Below are 18530 nucleotides of genomic sequence, written 5' to 3' on the forward strand. Positions count from 1 at the left end.
CTCATACTTACATACGCACATACAATGTAATTGTGTTAAATCAGAATATCTACAGAGATAGGTGAATGGCTACAACAAGTAAACAAAGAGAAAAAAAATAGAAAAACAAAATTAAATAGATAATTATAATATCTAGTCATAATGGCTGTAATTAAAATATATAACCAGAACATGAAAGCATGAACAGATGTTCTTTGTTTCTCTTTAAGACGGGAACATACAGTTCAGACATGGTTTCTATGACTGTCACTAAACATTTTTAACCATAATTTCCCTCACATTGTGCCTCACCAACATTTGAAAGCCTGCTCATGAATCAGTAGACTAGTAGGTAATTGAGTCAGTTCAAGAGTAAAATCTGATATATTTTCAACATCTGTACCATAGACTTTTTTCACAGTGGAAATGTTGACTTGTCATAGTAAGAAAAGGACAGGTGTTACTAATAACACTATCGGTGGGTCTGTTCAAGATCAAGTCCCCAAGTAAGTCATGACAGTGTGACAGTGAGCTGGCATGCACAATACCAGGATCCTGAAACTGAACTTAACTGAATTCATGCGTGATTAATTTGATCAAAATGTCAAAACATCTTCTGTGAAAAGTGCCTGTTGCAGTCTTTTCCTCACAGTTATGGAGAGTTTTAAGGGCCGGAATTAAATATATAAATACATAAATAATTATAATTAAATGCTTAAATAAATTAGTAAATAAATAATTATGTAATTTAATTCATAATTGTCACCATACATAAATAACTCAGAAATTAAATGTTAAATGTATTTATTTATTTATTCATTTACATATTTACACATTTGTATTTTCATTTATTCATTCATATATTAATTTATTTACTTATTCATTTATTCATGCATTTATTTATCTATTTATGATTTTATTTATTTATTTACATATACTTTTATTTATCCATAGTGTTGGTGAATGAACAGTGTTACAGACCCAGCAGGATCTGGGATCATGAATACAGCTTCATTAATTTCTGTGTCAGTCAGGGCCAATATCATTCCAATTCATTCAGCGAAGTCCTCAGTCTGATCTAAAAAATGCATAGGAATTGGCATTTGGCTCCGTCTGTTCAGTTACAGTCAACATATCTACCACTGTGGCACACAAGATTCCATTACGATCTGCACTGGGTGCTACCATCTTGAATTAGGCAAAAGCAGTAGATTCAAGTTCAACAACCAACTGAAGGGCAGAGTCCGCCCCTGACTTTTGATGGATGAAGTTGTCTTTATTTCGCTGCAGCAACTTACACTATGGATAAACAAAAGTATATATAAGTAAATAAATAAAATTATAAATAGATAAATAAATGTGATATGAATGAATAAATGAATATACAAATGCATAGATAGATAGATAGATAGATAGATAGATAGATATAGATACATATAAATACACAAATTTAACATTTATATATTTAAGGTCTCATTTAATTTGTGATTTATTTATTTATGGTGACAATTAAGAATTAAATTGTATAATTATATATTTATTTGTTTATTTAAGCATAATTATTTATGTATTTATTAGCATTTATGTAATATTTAGTTTTGGCCTTTCAAACCCTCCATACAAAGTGGTCAATACTGTAGTTATTTTATTAGCATTAAAATAAGGCAGTTATGTGGAGGGATTGATGGGAGGCTGATTTGGCATCCCCATTCCATTATTTAGGTTAGATAAGATAAGTGCGAGGGGTGTACTTTTGCTTGGCTGACTCCAGATAAAACAGAAAAACGAATCACATAAGATAACACAAGCATGAAATCAGGTGAGTGGAAGGACTGGACATAATGTAATGTGGTTGTACCTCCCTTTGTCCCTTTGGACCCAGTCTGTTGCTGCTTGCATCCAAGCAGCAGAAAAAGATACAATTTCCACAACTTCCTCAGTCAGAATCAAAACAGGGAAGAGGCTTCATCTTGTGAAGCTTGAAGAAAGATCGTTTTTGTTCTTAAACCTAACCCTATAGCACTGTCACAGCATATTTATCTTTCAGCAGTTTAGGTTTGGTTTAGGCACGATATCGTCGTGCCGAAAGCATAACTTTATTGTTTACACAGTTTATACCTGCTTTACCTTTCTTGGAGTGTTTCTACATACTGTAGTGACGGCCCTCATTTCCCAACATGCCTAGTGCTGGACTGAGTAGTTTGTTAAGTTTGCTGTTTTATAACTGTTCCGGGATGCAAACGTTATGTTTTGTTAGTGTTCGTAATGTATCTGTTCAGATCATGGTGGTTTATGTTCATAAGTGTCATTTTTATGCGGGTTTGTGGTTGACCCGCTGTATTTTCCTGTTATGTTTTCGAGTTTGAATTCTCTGTATTGTGTGTCAATAAAGGGATGACACTTTTGAGAACTGTTTCCTGCCTTTCAGTCTGCACTGTTTGCCTCTATGCTGTGTGGATGATCATGTGACTTGCAAGAAAGGAAACTGGCATCTGAATTTATCAGATGTCAGCTCTGTGTCGGAGAAAAAAAAGGCAGATGTTTCGGTGGAAAGCGGTTTGGAGAGGAGGAAGAGAAAGAAGGAGGGAGGGATTTGTTAGTCACACATCCTTTATAAGTCTGTAACATGGGGGAGTGTCAAGTAGCCTATTCACAGTTTGTCTGGATGGAGTTAAGAACCTGCTTTACTCTAACTCTGACTGAAATTGTATAATTTAGCTAAATGACACAAGAGCACAGGCAATACGATGCAACATAGAGACTGATGTTACTGTAGACAGCGCTCAGGACTGAGGATTTAGGAGGAGACTTGACTGGATGTTGGTCTAACTGTGGCAGCAAGTTGAAAAAGGAACCTCAGGACAACTGGAGATGGGGGGGATGATGTGGGTTTTTGCTGTATTCATCCTCTCGGTGTATGAAACATGGAGTCTGGACACAGGTTTGAACACTGATCTATTTCTTTCGCATGTGGTTTCACTAAATATTGTTTTAGCCTTAAGAAGATACACCTTTGATATACAAAATATAGCTTTTAGATACAAAGCAATACAGACGTAAATGCAAATTCAGCATGAACGTGTCATTTGTGGTACTTTATATTGTATGTAAATATGTAGTGTGAATATATTGTTGTTAACATGCAGGGTAACTCGAAGTAATATATTTTATCACTGTGTAATCTGGGACATATTGGTGATATCTTGAGACTGCAAGTTCAAGTGTTCAGCCGCTTTGAGATTTCTCTTACATTGTCTTGGTATGACTCAGTGTGGAAAGAACCTGCATGGAGGTGGGGTAATACAGAAGCTGACAAGGGAGAAAAATGTTCCATAACATGTATAAAAAAATGTTGCCCCATATTTTCTGAATGAGCATGCTGCCACTTATGCACAGGAAATCATGATTCCACATCAGGGTAACACTGTGATGCAGTTTTTCTCCATTGTGGGGCTTCTAAGAGGTGGAAAAGACAATTATATTTGAGATTTGAGGTTTTAATACACCACTACAAACATGGCGTTTTACCTGTCAGAAGTAAACAGGTCTCAGACCCCCATAACACGCCACCGTCAGTCAATGAACCTTGAATTTTCCAATTCATTTCTTTGAAATAACAAGTGTCATGAGTTTTTTAATGCTGGCTAAAGAAACTGCACAGGTTTCTTTTTCTTCATAGCTGTCTGTGATTCTTTATTTTTTGCTGCAGTAAATTGGTCAAGTGAGACCACGTGTAATTGCATTGCTTCACACCTCGATTAATCAACGAACTAACTAACTAACTCAACTAAATAACTAATAAAGAATAAACCACACTGATTGTTGCTCTGATGATTGAACTCTTCAGAGTGAATCACTGCTGCTTCCTTGCTAAAAAAACACACATTATCACATTATTTTACTAACCACTTCCATCTTTCTCAGGATCTCCTCAAAGCACTTTGATGCGCAACACTTCTTCATCTACTCCTAAAGTTTATGGTAAAATCATTTTAACCATTTTCTCTCTGTTTACTTTATACTATGAGTAAAATGTTGGAAGTTGAACATGACAGTATGCATTTTTATCCGCCTTTTCCTTTCTATTCATTCTTATTTCAAACATTAAGATCTGTTTTCAGTTTAAATCAAGTGAAATCATGTAAAAATAGCTTTGAAACGTTATGCCTGAAGAGGAAAGATTCAGTTATTATTTTTTGTTTATTTTTTACTATTAGTATAAAATATAAAGAGGATACCGAGTGTTGTCCAATGCTTGTCCAATTTGAAAAAAAAATATTGCAATTGTTCAGTATCTCTTAAAATACACATTTGGGTGTTGTTAGCCTTGCCTCATTGTTCTTAAAATAACTTTATTTTGAAAGTTTACAGCTGATGGGTTTGACTTCATTTTGAATTACATTTTATCACTTTGGAATAATAGGAAGTTTTCTTCATGGGACAAAGTTTCATAACATATTTCCAGTTTTACTGTCAGTAGTGAACAATGACAAACTATATGATTTAGTTGTAAACTGTCATACCTGAGTTTAATGCCTGTTTTTGTCTTCGCATGTCAGTGTCCCATGAAGGATTGGATCCTTTTGCTTCTGATTTTTCATGTTTTTTGTGTATATTAGGACCTGTGGAATTTTTATTTTATGACAGAATAAAACCATACCATGAAATCAGCACAGTCATTACACCGTTATACCCAAAAATAATATAACTATCCTTGCCTTTTTTTCAGTTGTCAGAAATGAATCTTTCATTCTGGGGAGCAATGTTAGCCTGACATGCAGCAATGAATCGGCGAGTAAGATAATGTATGTATTGTGGAATATAAAATTGAAATCTGGACCATGCAGAATTGCCCACAATAATGATGGCCAAAGTGAAGACTCCTGCAATGATGGCAAGTCTCTCCGAAACACATCCACAACTATGTACCTGCACATCCCAAACTTCTCAAATGATGATGTGGGGATCTACCTGTGCGAGACAGTTTACACAGGAGGAGCTGACAATCATAATATCAGCGTGGATATCATAGGTAGGACTTTATTTTTCTCCTCACTGGGACAGATGGCCCGCAAGAACCATCTAATTGAGAAGGGTAACTTGTTAAAGGGTAGAATAGTATTAGTTTTACTTGCCTAGATTTTGAAATATCTGCTGCTTAGCCTTCTGTTGCAAACAAAATGGAGGATAATATTGTTTTATTTTTGACACTCAAATTGCTCAAAAGAGACATTTGAATAACCCAACATCAATATGCCTTTTACAACACAACGCCCCTGTTATATCTGGAACTATTTTATACTGAATGTAAGAAATAGTGAAAAAGTAAGCCTGGGCAAGCAAAATTAAAACAATTGTATAAGCATGGCTAGGGTTTTTTGTGTGATTTAAATTGTGTTTTAATACAGCAAACCAAAACCACTCAGCAAGTTTAATGTCTCCTGTTTTGTCTTCCCTGGCTCAGCTCCTCCCAGTGAATCAGCCTGGTTAGAGTGGAAGGGCAATAAGATGGTTGCTGTGTGCAAAGCTGAAAGAGGAAAACCTGCTGCCAACATTAGCTGGAGCCATCTAGAAAATTCATCATCTTCAAAAACCTGGCTTGGCTCAGATGGATTCTTTACAGTAGAAAGCCGCCTGGAACTCCCTGAAAACATGGATTCAAAAAACCTGAGCTGCACAATCAGACATCAATACTGGGAAGAGGAGAAAACTTTGGTACCAAAACTCAAAGGTCAGTCTGGGGAGCACAAGGGTAAATGTTTAAGCTTAGTTTTTTAGTACAGAAGAAATAAGTTTAGCTTTTTATATTTGTTTACGTTTCTGACAAGGTGTTTTTTAGTTATAGTGGTATTAATAAGTTCATGAATAGATGTCACGTGTAGTGCTAATGTCCAGTGGATTGCTGACAACCCTTTACTGTTTCTTCTCTCAAAGTAAAATCAGGTCCTAATATTACTTTGATATACATCCTCACGGTTGTAATAAGCATTGCAGTTTTGGCTGGAATCTTATTCTTGGCACAAAAGAAACTAACAATACTGAGGTGAGAATATTCACTTGATAAATAACTGATTAGATGAACTAATTGTGAGCTTTTTTGCTAAGTAATTTAGCTGGTTTGTGTATCTTTCCCTTTTCCAGGTGTAGCAAGCAGGCAGACACATCACCATCCAAACCTCTGCCGGTAGGTAATCTTTCTGTAACATACTCAGCATTTTTGAGTTCTATGTGTTTTTACTGCACGTTGTTGGGTTTTGTTCATGACACCTCTCTGCATTTGTCAGACGGCAGAGGATGTGGAGGAAGTGGAGCCATACGCCAGCTATGTTCAACGTGTCAACTCTATCTATAACTCATAAAAATCCTGCACATGCATCACATTCACACGCACACACACTCACTCTCACACACACACACACGTGCGCACACACACACATAATGCACATGGCTCTCTGTGAGAAACTGAAGGCTGTGAAACTGAGAAATGGTGAAATAGTAACCAGAGAGGAGAGTGAGATGAAAGATTTTCCGACAAGAGAGGGAGCCTCACAGTTGAATTCTGTCCTGATAAACTTGACTGATGGAACGGGGGATGTACCTAATGTCACACACTGGCCCACATGCACAGTACATGCAGCCCACTACTCGCTGTGTGGGCCTTTACGTAGAACATTAACAATAACTACACATGCAATGAACTGCTCAATGGGAATGAATGCCGTCTTCAGCTGTACGCAGCGGCAGCGTGCCAAGACTACAGACCTATGGATTTTTGATGATGCTGATAAAATACGTGTACTGCAATTATATATGATTACACATATTTATTGATGAACTGTAAATAGAAGCTGCATCGATCTCGATGAAGTTAATATTATGTAAAGTATTACGTAAAGATAGGTTCAATCATATAACCCTCTCAATGTTCATATGGACGTGTCAGTATGTTTTTATGATAGACTTTTGAATTGTTTGTCTAATTATGTAATTACATGTATTAAAAATACATCTTACCTCAACTGTAAAAAACAAACCACACACTCATGTTGTTTTAAGTAGGTTACACAAAATTAATAAGAACACTAAAAATAGTACATAGGTATGTGCAGGGTGTAGTCATACCCAATGATATGATACAAGTGTGAAAACCAGTGCGTGGTTTTGTTTTTCACTGCAGTTACTATTTAAAAAGGTTACATTTGGGATTAGATCAATGTGACTTGTTTATTCTTAGTGGACATTCATCAAAATGGCGACAGATGCTCGGTTTAACATCCACCTTTTGTCACATGATTGATGATTGCCAGCACAGGATGATAATCTAAATAAATGGTGAGTTTCCAAATTTGGTTCACTACTCTCACAATGACTGTAAACCAATTTCTGAAGAAACTGATCAGTGATATAGGAAATTCAAACTGGAAAAAGGGACTTTTCTGCCATCTAGTGGTGTAGATCATAACACAATCTTACATCAGAGCGATCATGTCATGTTCAAGTGAAGCTGTCTGAATAATAGCTAATAATAAGTACATAAATGTAGCACTGACTAGGTGCCTCCAGTATTTACTACTGTAACATTATATTCAATAGCAGTTAATGATGGATATTTGAGTTATGGGAAGCTGATACTTAGATACTTATAAGCTTAACTTATTGAGTAATACTTTATAAGGGTACAACTCACACTTAACACCTAGCTAATGCATAAGCTATGATGATTTCATGCATGAATAACTGAATTACACACTTAATGTGATTAGTTAACATTTAATAGATAGTCAATTAATGAATGCTGACATCGATATGCCACCAAATTAGCTGAATTCCAGTTATAGTAAAGAGCATTTTATACTCATGCATTTGATCAGCCTCTATGAAGCTGCATTTTTCTTTTATCAAACTGGTAGTCAGACGCAAACATCTATATGTTGCTGCATGAGCCAATGTTCTTTATGCCATGTTTACAAGCCAGCAACACTAGATGGATGTATTGTACATGATAGGGTTGTATCATGCTTTAATCTTATACTCACAGTAACTGTGGGTATAAAAACTTATAATCAATGTATGAAGTGATTGTGATAATGTGATAATCATAGTAACTTGATCATGTCTTAATGGAGAGCAACATGAATTAATGATACATCCTGTATCAATTCATGCTTGAAATCATCATGACTTATTTTCTGAGTATATTATTTGTACTCTTATTATAAAGTGTTATTGCCTAGTGCACAGCCAGGGTGCAGACTTCCCTTTGAATTCTGCTATTAAATCAGAGGCTGCAGCAACTATGACTTATCGTCCCTTCACCCTGATTATTTAGTTGTACATATAAAAAGGGGAAGCTGTTTTGTTTTTTATGTATTTCTGTCCACAGAACTCGACACACTTACACATACAGATTCTTAGTTTTTCACTTGTAGCAAAGAACCTTATTAAAAGTTTGACCTTAAATTGAAGAGATTATTACCATGACTTCTTTCAAATATTTTTTAGAAATGCAGTTGATTAATACAACAGAATAATCAACAAAAGCGGCACTTGTCAGACTTTTAATCAATAAAAAAGATCAAAATTCCCACAATGAAACAAAGGCAACTCTCAGTACTACTACTATTACTCTACCACCTAACCAAACATATAAATAATCTCACAGTTAGATACAGGCCTTGCATACATATACAAAACATAAAAAATATAAATTCTTTAGCCTTAAATATCTATCTAGTATATTGAGTGGTGTGCAGTAGTTCTCAGGAGTACTACATTGCAAAATGAGCACAAACTCTAGAAATGCTGATTACAACATGTGTTGTGGACACAAATTATATAAAAATTACATTCTTCATCATGAAATGGATAATGTGGCAGTGGCACAAATTGCGCACACATTTATTATGTGAACAGTATGTGAGCATGTAAACAACATAAATTTAGGCCAGTCTAGACGGCTAAAACGTTCCATTTCTAAGTTGAGCTTTTCTGACTCTGGTGACTGCTGGTGGAAGTATTAACAGATACACTGTCACAGACAGCAAGGCATGTCAGCACCCCCCGAAAACTGAAAGCAACACATTAAATACTGAAAGACCCCTGAGTCATTCAGGTCACCGAATACACCCAAGATTCTGAATCATTCAGGTTGTGGGGTCTTAAATATCTATTTGTAGTATGTTTGGGTGGTGTGCAATAGTTCTGAGGAGCAAACACGCTGACCACAATAAAAGGTTTTGTAATAATAATTTAAAAGGTGGTATAATCACATACAAATTTGACATACAGTAGCTTTATGGTGGCATGGTGTAACCAGCAGTGGTACGTCAGAAGCTACTGCATTTCCTGTTTTGGAAACGTTGCTGTTCTTGAAGATCTGTAGAACTGATTAACCCTCTTGAGTGGAAAAAAATATTCAGGCACAACACCAGGGTGAGTTGCCTTTACTTCCAGATTGTTGCTAATGTCATGACATTTCAGGAATCCAGGCACATCAGGCTTAAAAACTCCAGAATCTCCTGAGGTTGAGTTTCTTCTGCAAAGACGTCAATAACGGTGCAAGTTTGCCCTCTTCAGGAAGGAACATCACAGTTGTGTTCAGGCTTGAGGTCATCTCAGAAGCAGAGAGAAACGGCTCTGGGCTGGATTACCACAACCAGCTGCTGTTGTTTGTGGATGTTTCTGTTTTTCATTTTGTCAGATTTTCCTAATTGAAGATCAAGCTTTGATTGGCAGTTCAACTAGACATTTCTTGCACACCATTACAATATATTAGACGCTTTCTCTTGTCTACCAGTCCTGCATCTTACAATGTAGCTCAGATGAACTTTTCCTCTTGTTTCTGTTCACCCCATAAGTACATAATCGTCTGAACATTCTTCTTTAGATGAGCACTCGGATACAGGTTCAGCTGGGATATTAACTATGGCGTAGTCACATTCATCGTCAGTGGTTTCCCTGGTTCTTCTTGATCCTTGGATACTGCTGTGGTCAATAGAGGCGTATGTAACGTCCTCATTAGGCTGTCATGAGATAACACAGAGTGAGCTGGTAATACCTCTGTTACATTTCATTTACTCTACATTTTCATACAGTGCTTTTGCAAGCATCACATTTGTGATGTGGTTAGTGGGTATGACTTTTTGCAGATGAAACAGTCCTACAGTTTTATTTAGCTACAACAGAGGCCTCACTCTAATGTTCACATAATATGCAAATCTATCAAGGCAGCACCTCTGACGGTGCTATCATAAAAGCTCACCAACACACCCATGGCACTGATAACGATGAAGATTTATGCTCAACAACAATGAACTTAACATTGATGTAACATGGGCAGGACTACCTTATTTTCTGTGCTGCTTTTATCATCTGCAGAATCCCCTGAAACAGAAAATGTAAACACATAAAATACTGTGCTGTATATAGTTTTTATATACTAAATAGTATTATAAATGTAGTGTTACCTTTCCTTTTCTTCTTTGTCCTGACAATAAAACAAATGGAAAATATTAGATCACATCGAGGACACAGTCATTCAGATCAACATAGCATTTATCTGTTCTTTCAAACAGAAATAAAACCCATGGGTGTGGAATAAATATGTTTAAAAGACTGAAAATCTTATCATTGTGCCTTTCACATCATAAATTGTGATAAAAAATAATATAAATAGGATGTGCAACAGCTTTTCAGAAGTGTAGGTTTTACCCAACAGCAGTGTTTCCTTGACAGCTTAACAGATGACAGCTCATGCTGCAACAGGAAACTCTACATATGCGCACAACCACATCTGTCTGTGACCAACTGTCTGTCAGCGACTAATTGCACAGGACCTAGAACTTAACATGCTTTTAGGTCAAGATCTCAGCTCACGTTGTAACAAATACATACTGTCGTACAAATTGCAAAGCCGTTGAGTGAAATTCTTCATGTTTTCTTCTTGTTGACAAACACACTAGCTGAAGCGGTCTAATCTTATCCAGTAGCCAGTGTTTCCTCGCTGAGACAAAATGCAGAAGCTGCTTGCCAAACAGTCAAAATACAATATCGTTTCATTTAAAACATAAAGTGCTTTCAGCTTTCCTATATTGTTATTTGATTGTCTTCAGTTCTTCTAATAAAACCCTCAAGTAGTAGTTTTAATGAAGCTTTCTTTATAATTGAATTACCACATGTAAGTTTACTCTCTACAATGTGCATGTATGGATGATTACTCACCCTGAAGTACAGTTTCCCATGATGTGCCGGCAGGTTCTGGATGTTCAGACTATATGTCACACAGGTGGCAGGTAGCAGTGCTCGGTTGCTGAAGAGCAACTCTAACCCTGTAGTAGACACTGATCTCTCTGATCTCGCTGCTGCTGTATGTGACTGCATACAGGCCACAATAAAGAGAAAGCTGGAAGAGCGAGACAACGACAGAGATAGAGAGAGAGAGAGAGAGAGCTAGAGCGAGAGAGGAAGGGGGGGGAACCATACAATGGGCTATGTGTGCTAATATTGATTTCTGGTTCACCATGGTTTCTAAAACCACACGCATACTCATGCATGCATGCCTGCATACACACACGTATGCATTCACCAAAGAAAAATCCCAAATACATCAAAGGGTCAGTTCACCTGAATCACCCAAAACACAACAAACAGCGATTTGTACTGAAGAAATTGTCCAAATGAAAACTTTTAACAGTGAAGTCTGTAGATATTTCTGAGTTGCCAAGACTTTGCTTCAGGAAAGATACATTGCTATTCAGCTTTTCAAATGTAATTTTTGAATTTTGAGCCTTGTAAAATAACATTTTATTAATCCTGTCTGTATTAATGGGTGGCAAGAGTCTTAGCAGCAGCTGTCTGAAAAACATTAACAAGTAAACTATTTGCATTGCTATAGATTGCTCCAAGTGGTCAGTAAAGCGTATATTGGTGAGCTGACCCGTAACATTTGTTCTTGTTGCTGCATTGTCTCATTTGCATGATTGTGCAAATTTTCTTGATGAGGAATATGAGGAAGTTACTGACCTTTTTTCGCATTCAGTGGAAAGTCTATTTAACTTCACAAACCACATCTCTGTCTCAAGTAGAAATAAAACTTTACAGATATAATGATCATCCAGACATATTCCTGTAATAGGAACAATGGTAAAAATCAGTTTGGGAAGGTCTCAAAGAAGCAACTGACCATGAGGATGATCCACTGTACTCAAAGTGTTGATCAAATATAAGATGTTTAAGATTGGATAGATTAAAAAACAAACATACAAAAAACAAAAAACTCTACATTTCTACATGAATTCTATCTAAACACAAACATAATTTCACATGCAGTAGATTAAAGTACTATTTTGTTTACACTGGAGGGTGCTGTTGTAACAGCGATTCACATACCACTAGGCAATTATATTCATAATTGTCAACTTACACCATCTGCTGGTTATATTAAAAGAAAAGAAACAAATAATAAAAAAACCAACCACTCTTACTGTGTGCAGTGTCAAGGCAACACATCTTTCACACCTCTTATGAGGTATATGAAGAGACATATATTTAGTTTTTTATAAATAGATTTGTGTTTATTCACACCACAGTAGCTGTTTGTCCTTACAGATTTTGGGCTGTTTCTTCATCTACGGGAGCTGCAAATGTTTGCACAGATTGGACAAGGGAAGCAAGCAAGCCTCTCATTATTTCATAAAGACGATGGGAACATTCACATGGCCTCTGGAGCACACTGAAAACCGATGTTAGCTGTTTACAAGACTGCATGTAGCCTCTGTCTGATGGAAAGCCGGGATGCCACGACTTCCTGCTGAACTTAAAGGCCACCTGAGCCGCTTTAGGACAAAGTAGGAGTGTTGTTGGTAAACACAATGACAAAAGGCCTGTGTAGTAAATTCCACCAGCACAGTATATGTCAGGGGATAAATGTTTTCCATAACCGTCATTCCACAATTAAATTACATAAATACACATACACTGAATTATTATCTGTGAACAAATCGAAAACTGTGCTGTAATGCACACATGTACAGGAAGGTCTGAGACCATATGTGGGAGGTCAGGAAGTGGTGAAGTTGTCACAAAGTGAAATGAGCCACATATTGTTACTGCAGTTTTAAATTACCTTTGAAGTTTCAGGGTATGAACATGTCAAGACTGATGGGTAGATTTTCATACGGCTTTTTGCTGGTATTTTGCTGTTTTACATTTGTGTCCATCTATGGAAAACCTTCAGGTAAGTCTTAACGCTCTTAAATTCTCTTTTACATATACACTCATGTCTTGTTAATGAACTGTATTTAGAATAATATATTTAACACAACAGTCAAGATGTATACTTCAAAATAACATAGTTACACTCTGAACATGTGATTAAATTTCTTTCATTACAGGAAAAAAACTAATATTTTAGATATATTTGTCAGCATTAACTATAACATTGAGAAACAGTTTTCTGTTATATTGTATCAATCTCTGAAATGATGAACAGCCTCTCGACAAAAACGAAGATTACAATTAAGAATGAGTTAGTTTACTGAGTTTTGAGTGTAATACTTTTTCTTTTCTTTTTTTTAAATTTCAGACTCGACTTCTTCATGTGAAACTAAGCTGGTTGTCCGGAGAGGCACGATACGGAAAACTGCCCCACAACAAAATCTGACAGTCAGATGTACTGTCAAACACTGTGGACAATCACTAAATGTCTTCTGGTGTAAACAAGTCGACACAGTTACATGTCAACAGATAAATAATACGAAGAATGTGGAAATAACACAGAGTGACGATGATGTTAAGAAACTGACATCTTTTTTGACTTTCAAATGGATTTCCACTCATGATGATGGCCTGTACAGATGTGATTTGAGAGGAAACAACTATTCGCTGATAAGTCATACCATCAATGTCTCAGTTTCAGGTAGGCTGTTTATTTCTCCTTCACTGCCCACAAGTACCTGTAAGATGTCTTATTTAACTGTTAATTCAATATACTCTTCATCATTCCACATAGACATATACCAGGGGGTTGAAAATGTTGACTATAGTGCAGGTAAGACCCTTTTTTTTTAGATTATTTACATAGATTTTAATAGGCTAAACACTATCTAGGACTATTGATCCGGTTCTTCTTTTGTAGATGACGAGTCACCAAGTGCTGATGGTGATGGTGATAAGGACATGTCCTGGCTACCCTACTTCCTCATCGTTGTTAGCTTTGCTCTTCTGATCATCACATTGACAGCATTAACTTTCTTGGGTTTTCATGGCTTTAAACGTAAGAACATTAATATGTATTCACAGCCCAGATTACTGTAACACAATTTGTAGACCTTACCACCTAAACAATTCCTCTTTTGTCTTCCTCACAGGAAAACTGACCTACAACCTCAAAAAGGCGCAAGTATGTCTTGAAGTGTTGCTAACTTAAAAGAAATAGTTTTCATTTTGGGAGATACACTAATCTGCTCTTTTGCCAAGAGTTAGATGAAGAGGAAACAAGATAGAAAGTGTTAAAGGGTTAAAGTGGCTTTTATCCAGATTCTGTTATCTTTGGGCAGAGCCGCTGATTACCCCTGTTTACAGTCTTTATGCTAAGCTAAGCTAACTAGCTGCTGGCTCTGGCTACATATTTCGTGTATAGTCATGAAAGTAGTATCAATCTTCTCATCTATCTCTCGGCATTAAAGAAAATAAACGTACATCCCAAAATGTTGAACTATTCCTGATGTTGAAGAGTCATAATGGTATCATGTGGGAATGTTTCATTGGCTTATCTGATCTTGTTCTGGTGTTTTGATGTCATAGGAAATGTCCACTCGTACGCTTCCAGAGTGCTGCAAGGGGAGTACCTCTTCCATTTCTGTCGTGCACTTCTCTTCAACTACTGCAGGCACACCACCTTCCCTGATGACCGATGGGAACCAGCCTACTGTGGCACCCACAGCAGATAAAAGTCAAGCATCAGACAATGCAGTGTATGCTGCCATCAACCATACACAGTCCATGATGCCTGCCAGAGAGCAGGGGACCTCAACTGAAAAAGACAAAAAACCACAATATGCCACCATCAATGTGCCCTGAACATTTTTGATTTATCATACAGTGGAAAAATGTGGATTTAAAAATGTACATTATGTGGTTGATCGCTTAACTTCTCTGCCATGACTCTGTTCCATGACACAAGAAGTATGTGTTGGTGTCATGGAACAGGCAGAGAAGTTAAGCAATCAACCACACTGTGGAAGAAGAAGGAAGCTTGTGGTTACATGTGCAGTGCAGTCATTTAAAATTAACCTGGCTAGAGCAAAAGCAGTTTTGTTTTTATTCCCTCAGGTTTTATCATTCATTTCTTGTTACTTTCTTGTTATTTTTCTACCCATAGTAATTTCATTTACGTGACTTGGAGCGATTTTATTGTCTTGTTTAACTTTGTTGGCCTAAAGTTTGGCAGTGGTATAAAAAAGGGAGTGGATAAGTAGATTTGTCATGTGTAGATTCACTGAATACTTATTTAACAAACTTCTGTCTGAAAGTATGAGGACTGTAATTAAAGAATTGTCTGGATCTTGCGAAAAAGCATTTGAATATAATTATCGGCTGATCTGAAATATATATTTTTGTTTCACTTGTGACTGTGGAAATATTTTGTGGTCTGAAAGGTGAATGGATGTGGTGTTTTTAATATGTACTGTTGTATCCCTTTAGTTGAGAGGATTATTTGGATATTTTAATGAAAGAATATAAGAATTATACACAAACATATATCACTAGACCACTGTTTTATCTGATTAAAACTGTATTTGGTTCATTTCCTCCATACAGACCTCAGTGTTTTGCACCGACACTGGAGGAAACATAACACCTAGCCTGTCGACCACACCAGCGTGGGCTAGTTTAAACAGGAAGTTATAGGGGGTCTTTGTGATACAAACATTTGTGATATTCACATCATTTGTGGCAGCAGAAGCCTTGTCTCTGCTCAACCACATAAAGCTTATGTACTGAGGAAGTGTAGATTGTATAGTGATATTCTTGTTACAGTGGTCATACATTCAGCAAGTTACATAACATACAAGAAAGAATAGTATTGATTTGCCACAAGGTTAATAGAAATAAGCACTTAACAGAAACAAAGAGAAAGTAGATTTAGCCAAAACCAGCTTTAAAGTAATATATTATAGTAGACCATCATTGCTGTTCAGCAGCTTGTACATAATAAAATAATCAGTACTACAAATGGAGCATAAAGACATGATTCATTGTAGCACAATACTCATTTATACTGTAAATCTAAATCAAGCCATCCTGAAACTGCTCTTCAGAGCAGTTAAAAACAGTAGATACATGCTGTTTAAATGCATTGTTTAGCTATCTGTTAAGTGCTGATAATTTTACTTTGTCAGGCCTCAAAATTATGAAATGCGAAGGTGTTATTGTCCACAATTAACCATTATCCAAATGGCAAAGTCTTTCTGACATGTGTGGGGATTAATCAAGAACAGAATTAATTTCCATTTTGAGGAACTGATTACTAACAGGCCAATAAAAAATAAATACCACATCTCGAAGGGTCTTTAAGATTATATTTCAAGTATTATATTAAGCTTCCCAGGCCAGCTGTGATTGTTGTTGTTGTTGTGTTGTCCCCTTGTCAAATAAATTCTGTAAATACTATTATGGACCTCAGACTGATTTCACGGAGTCTCTCAGATTTTTATCTGGATCACCTACTGTTTGAAAAACATCATTCTCAATCTGCAGTATGACAAGAACCTAAAATAAGAAGAGCAGGGATTGCTGTTCCCACGTTACCTTGCTCACCTTATCCAACCCTTTGACCGTCCAAACCCAATAACTGCTCCTCATGCTGAACACACACAGTATGTCATATTGACAAACATGCTGATTTTTCACTTTGCTTTGGATGATGACCAGTGGAGCACAGTGTTCCCTGAGACTGAGTGGTAAACCCTGTCGCTCTAATCCATTTACAGATGCTCACAAAAGGACCTTTCATATAAATTGTTAAGAAAGGCTACTGAATAATGTGACCCAGTTCTTATATTTCTTACAGTATACTTGCTGGAATGCATACTCAGGAGAGGAAGGTGGAGTCTGTGAACTTCTATTCTGTCATTCTTGAGTGGAAATTTTTCATCTCAACAACGGTGTCTGGTAGTTACAGCCCACACACGAGTTCTAGTCTAATAGTCTCTCTCACTCTTTCTCTAACACACACACATACACACACACACACACACACACACACACACACATCAGTGATTGTGTTTTTTCTCTGGTGGACAAAGCCCTGGTTCAGATGACAGAGGATGGAGAGCGTGGAGGCTTGTGCGAAGGCAGTGTTTGAGACGGGCCTGATTAGATCGAGCCTGAGGTCACACTGAGAGCATGCGGCCTGAGTCTGCAAAACTGCAGCTTTAAAACCTAACAACAAGGAATGCTGTATTTTATCTACTGAAAGCTTAAAATACAACTATCCAGAGGATTATTACAATGGAGTATGGATCATATGGACAGCCATGTTTTTCAAATTTAAGAAATATGAGAGGTATTTTGCTTAAGTCAGTGAGAATTAATACCAAAATGTTTTATTTTTAATAACAAAGCAGAGTGAAGGGAGATTACATTTGTAGCCTCTTACATTATATTTTAGGCATTTACTCCAATCTAGAGCTGCAGGGGTTTAGGGTGTTGTTCAAGACCACTTGCAGGAGAAAAGTGGCTCTAGGATTTTTAACCTGCAGCTCTCAACAGGATAATTTGTTGACACGCATACCTTTCAGGGGAACAGAAAAGGTTTGCAAGTAGCATCTTTAGGGAATAGACTGACTTCTGTGGAATTTAACATCTAACAAACGTGCACACACATACTTTCTCACAACACAAACCCTGCAGAAAAGTCTGAGACAGGTGGGATTAGATCAGACCTGAGGTCGCTCGAGAGTGTGTGCAGCACTGCAGCTTAAAAACCTTCTGATAAGGTGTGGAAAAGTGCTGAATGCATGTAGTCTTGCTCAGAAAGTGACTTTAAAACTACAGATGTCTGCAGGATTATTGAAAATAATTAGGGATCAGTTGGGATTTATGATGTGGACAGTCATGCGTTTCATATTTAAAAAATCTGAGTGTTCTTTGAGTGACTTTTTTGTGTGGGAATTAAAACAGGTTCATGGCTATTCAACTACTGTTATTTCTAATAACCAAGTAAAGTGAAGTGAACTGATATTTGTAGGTTGAATATGTTTTTTTCTGCAGTGGTGATGAAGTCAGGCCTTGTTTTATTAACACGTCCTTTCAGCAAACTTTCTAATATTTATTCTGACTGTAATCTGATATGCATTTATACCACATATATATACCTGCGCTAAGTTAAATACACAAAGACATATCCAACAGAACCAATAAATACTGAATGTTATCCCAGAGTTCAAGAATATATCAAAATAGAAATAGTATGTGCTGAAGGCTCTGTGTGTGAATGCACAACATATGTGTGTGTGTGTGTGTGTTTTCTTTTTTTTTTGCTCTGCAAG

The 18530-nt window shown here is 36.7% G+C and overlaps 3 protein-coding genes across 6 annotated transcripts; 2 read left to right on the plus strand and 1 right to left on the minus strand.

Annotated features, from left to right (window-relative positions):
• Positions 1-2473: 2473 nt before the first annotated feature.
• si:ch211-214p13.9 (cell surface glycoprotein CD200 receptor 1) lies at positions 2474-8444 on the plus strand. 4 transcript variants are annotated; one of them, XM_067603757.1, is made up of 7 exons: positions 2474-2920; positions 3904-3960; positions 4709-5011; positions 5444-5731; positions 5923-6022; positions 6121-6163; positions 6264-8444. In XM_067603757.1, exons 1-7 carry the CDS (start codon positions 2851-2853, stop codon positions 6336-6338), a joined length of 936 nt encoding a protein of 311 aa, XP_067459858.1. In that variant the 5' UTR covers positions 2474-2850; the 3' UTR covers positions 6339-8444. The 4 variants fall into 4 exon arrangements, with proteins under 4 accessions (XP_067459858.1, XP_067459862.1, XP_067459861.1 ...); XM_067603760.1 differs by having other exon boundaries at positions 2475-2920; positions 5444-5710; XM_067603759.1 differs by having other exon boundaries at positions 2476-2920; positions 5444-5710; positions 5914-6022.
• A 78-nt stretch (positions 8445-8522) lies between these two features.
• Positions 8523-11368, minus strand: si:ch211-214p13.7 (uncharacterized). Its single transcript, XM_067603763.1, has 4 exons — positions 11200-11368; positions 10446-10465; positions 10325-10362; positions 8523-10001 (listed from the first exon to the last, which is right to left on the minus strand). The coding sequence occupies exons 1-4, from the start codon at positions 11217-11219 to the stop codon at positions 9825-9827; spliced, it is 255 nt and encodes an 84-aa protein (XP_067459864.1). The 5' UTR covers positions 11220-11368; the 3' UTR covers positions 8523-9824.
• A 193-nt stretch (positions 11369-11561) lies between these two features.
• Positions 11562-15601, plus strand: si:ch211-214p13.8 (B- and T-lymphocyte attenuator). The gene is made up of 6 exons (XM_067603762.1): positions 11562-13213; positions 13562-13894; positions 13988-14026; positions 14114-14251; positions 14346-14377; positions 14782-15601. Exons 1-6 carry the CDS (start codon positions 13120-13122, stop codon positions 15055-15057), a joined length of 912 nt encoding a protein of 303 aa, XP_067459863.1. The 5' UTR covers positions 11562-13119; the 3' UTR covers positions 15058-15601.
• Positions 15602-18530: the final 2929 nt, after the last annotated feature.

This window comes from Thunnus thynnus, chromosome 11, assembly GCF_963924715.1.
Source record: "Thunnus thynnus chromosome 11, fThuThy2.1, whole genome shotgun sequence".
NCBI lineage: Eukaryota > Metazoa > Chordata > Actinopteri > Scombriformes > Scombridae > Thunnus > Thunnus thynnus.

Excerpts from the sequence above, each read along its gene's own strand:
- si:ch211-214p13.9 (XM_067603757.1), top strand. The coding sequence starts at position 2,851 with ATGGGGGGGATGATGTGGGTTTTTGCTGTATTCATCCTCTCGGTGTAT. Across the intron at positions 2,921-3,903 it reads AACATGGAGTCTGGACACAG|GATCTCCTCAAAGCACTTTG; the intron begins GTTTGAACACTG and ends CATCTTTCTCAG. Across the intron at positions 3,961-4,708 it reads ATCTACTCCTAAAGTTTATG|TTGTCAGAAATGAATCTTTC; the intron begins GTAAAATCATTT and ends CCTTTTTTTCAG.
- si:ch211-214p13.7 (XM_067603763.1), bottom strand. The coding sequence starts at position 11,219 with ATGGGAAACTGTACTTCAGG. Across the intron at positions 10,363-10,445 it reads GACAAAGAAGAAAAGGAAAG|GGGATTCTGCAGATGATAAA; the intron begins GTAACACTACAT and ends TTTCTGTTTCAG. Across the intron at positions 10,002-10,324 it reads AAAGCAGCACAGAAAATAAG|CCTAATGAGGACGTTACATA; the intron begins GTAGTCCTGCCC and ends ATCTCATGACAG.
- si:ch211-214p13.8 (XM_067603762.1), top strand. The coding sequence starts at position 13,120 with ATGAACATGTCAAGACTGATGGGTAGATTTTCATACGGCTTTTTGCTG. Across the intron at positions 13,214-13,561 it reads CATCTATGGAAAACCTTCAG|ACTCGACTTCTTCATGTGAA; the intron begins GTAAGTCTTAAC and ends TTTAAATTTCAG. Across the intron at positions 14,252-14,345 it reads GGGTTTTCATGGCTTTAAAC|GAAAACTGACCTACAACCTC; the intron begins GTAAGAACATTA and ends TCTTCCTCACAG.